The sequence below is a fragment of the Salmo salar genome, chromosome ssa07, assembly GCF_905237065.1.
Source record: "Salmo salar chromosome ssa07, Ssal_v3.1, whole genome shotgun sequence".
Lineage (NCBI taxonomy): Eukaryota > Metazoa > Chordata > Actinopteri > Salmoniformes > Salmonidae > Salmo > Salmo salar.
The window spans coordinates 3,321,498-3,323,997 of NC_059448.1; the positions used below are offsets into that span (position 1 = coordinate 3,321,498).

General features: G+C 59.0%; 1 protein-coding gene across 1 annotated transcript in view; it reads left to right on the forward strand.

The window, feature by feature from the left end:
• Positions 1 to 2,500, forward strand: part of LOC106590856 (fibrinogen beta chain) — a 13,126-nt gene that overhangs the window by 4,066 nt on the left and 6,560 nt on the right. Inside the window, exons 5-7 of the mRNA XM_014182031.2 lie at positions 376 to 472; positions 597 to 721; positions 2,169 to 2,288. Coding sequence (XP_014037506.2) covers positions 376 to 472; positions 597 to 721; positions 2,169 to 2,288 — 342 coding nt within the window. The remainder of the gene's footprint in view (positions 1 to 375; positions 473 to 596; positions 722 to 2,168; positions 2,289 to 2,500) is intronic.

Here is a 2,500-nt window from a genome sequence, read left to right on the forward strand (position 1 = left end):
CCCTCCTCCCTCCCTCTCTCTCACCCCTCTCTCACCCCTTTCTCGCACCTCTCTCGCACCTCTCTCGCCCCTCCTCCCTCCCTCTCTCTCGCCCCTCTCCTGCCCCTCTCTCGACCCTCTCTCGCACCTCTCTCGCCCCTCCTCCCTCCCTCTCTCTCGCCCCTCCTCCCTCCCTCTCTCTCACCCCTCTCTCGCCCCTCTTCTCCCCCCTCTCTCGCCTCTCTCTCGCCCCTCCTCCCTCCCCCTCTCTCGCCCCTCCTCCCTCCCTCTCTCTCGCCCCTCCTCCCTCCCTCTCTCTCGCCCCTCCTCCCTCCCCCTCTCTCGACCCTCTCTCACCCCTCTCCTGCCCCTCTCTCGCCCCTCTCTCCTCTACAGAGAACGGTGACCTGGTGAGTCGGTACACAGATGATTTGGAGACGCAGCATGTCTTTGCAAAGGAGGCTATAGACACCGTGTTCCCATCTAACATCAGGTGTGTGTGTGTGTGTGTGTGTGTGTGTGTGTGTGTGTGTGTGTGTGTGTGTGTGTTATGTCGGAAGGGCTGGGTTATTAATAACCTATTTGTTCTTGTTCTCCTTATTTGTCTAAACCTATAGGATACTCCAAGGAGTCCTGGAGAAGATCCGCTTGAAGATTCAGAGGGTGGAGAAGGCCATCCTGGCCCAGAGAGACGAATGCAAGGAGCAGTGCACTGTCTCCTGCCCCATACCTGTTGTCTCTGGTGAGGATCAAAACGTTGGATGGTTCTGTGGGTGGAGGAGGGATGGTTCTGTGGGTGGAGGAGGGATGGTTCTGTGGGTGGAGGAGGGATGGTTCTGTGGGTGGAGGAGGGATGGTTCTGTGGGTGGAGGAGGGATGGTTCTGTGGGTGGGGGGAGGGATGGTTCTGTGGGTGGAGGAGGGATGGTTCTGTGGGTGGAGGAGGGATGGTTCTGTGGGTGGAGGAGGGATGGTTCTGTGGGTGGAGGAGGGATGGTTCTGTGGGTGGAGGAGGGATGGTTCTGTGGGTGGAGGAGGGATGGTTCTGTGGGTGGAGGAGGGATGGATCTGTGGGTGGAGGAGGGATGGTTCTGTGGGTGGGGGAGGGATGGTTCTGTGGGTGGAGGAGGGATGGTTCTGTGGGTGGGGGGGAGGGATGGTTCTGTGGGTGGAGGAGGGATGGTTCTGTGGGTGGAGGAGGGATGGTTCTGTGGGTGGAGGAGGGATGGTTCTGTGGGTAGGGGGGAGGGATGGTTCTGTGGGTGGAGGAGGGATGGTTCTGTGGGTAGGGGGGAGGGATGGTTCTGTGGGTGGAGGAGGGATGGTTCTGTGGGTGGAGGAGGGATGGTTCTGTGGGTGGAGGAGGGATGGTTCTGTGGGTGGAGGAGGGATGGTTCTGTGGGTAGGGGGGAGGGATGGTTCTGTGGGTGGAGGAGGGATGGTTCTGTGGGTAGGGGGGAGGGATGGTTCTGTGGGTGGAGGAGGGATGGTTCTGTGGGTGGGGGAGGGATGGTTCTGTGGGTGGAGGAGGGATGGTTCTGTGGGTGGAGGAGGGATGGTTCTGTGGGTGGAGGAGGGATGGTTCTGTGGGTGGAGGAGGGATGGTTCTGTGGGTGGAGGAGGGGTGGTTCTGTGGGTGGAGGAGGGATGGTTCTGTGGGTGGGGGGAGGGATGGTTCTGTGGGTGGAGGAGGGATGGTTCTGTGGGTAGGGGGGAGGGATGGTTCTGTGGGTGGAGGAGGGATGGTTCTGTGGGTAGGGGGAGGGATGGTTCTGTGGGTGGAGGAGGGATGGTTCTGTGGGTGGAGGAGGGATGGTTCTGTGGGTGGAGGAGGGATGGTTCTGTGGGTAGGGGGGAGGGATGGTTCTGTGGGTGGAGGAGGGATGGTTCTGTGGGTGGAGGAGGGGTGGTTCTGTGGGTAGAGGAGGGATGGTTCTGTGGGTAGGGGGGAGGGATGGTTCTGTGGGTGGAGGAGGGATGGTTCTGTGGGTGGAAATGTAGTGGAGGTGAATCAGATTAAAGTACAGCTCTCGTAATGAGGTATCCATGCCTTCTGCTTCAAAATCCCTGTCCCCCTCGGCACAATAGGACATTTAATGTTAAGATGGTTTCCCTGGCTGGAGACCGGGGTTCAGATCCCACCTGTGGCATGAGACTGAACTGGTCTCTCCTTCCTGACCCTCCCTCCAGGTAAGGAGTGTGAGGACATCTACAGGAAAGGAGGAAGGGATTCTGGGATGTATCTCGTCCAGCCTGACTCCTTCTACCAGCCCTACAAGGTCTACTGTGACCAGACCACTCAGAATGGAGGTGGGTGGTTGTCATTCTCTCCCTATTCTCTCTCTCTCTGTTTCTCTCTGTTTCTCTCTCTCTGTTTCTCTCTCTATTTCTCTCTGTTTCTCTCTCTCTCCCCCCTCTCTCCCTCTCCCCCCCCCTCTCTCTCTCCAAACCCCCTCTCTCCCTCTCCCCCCTCTCTCTCTCCACCCCCCCTCTCTCCCACTCCCTCTCCCTCTCCATCTCTC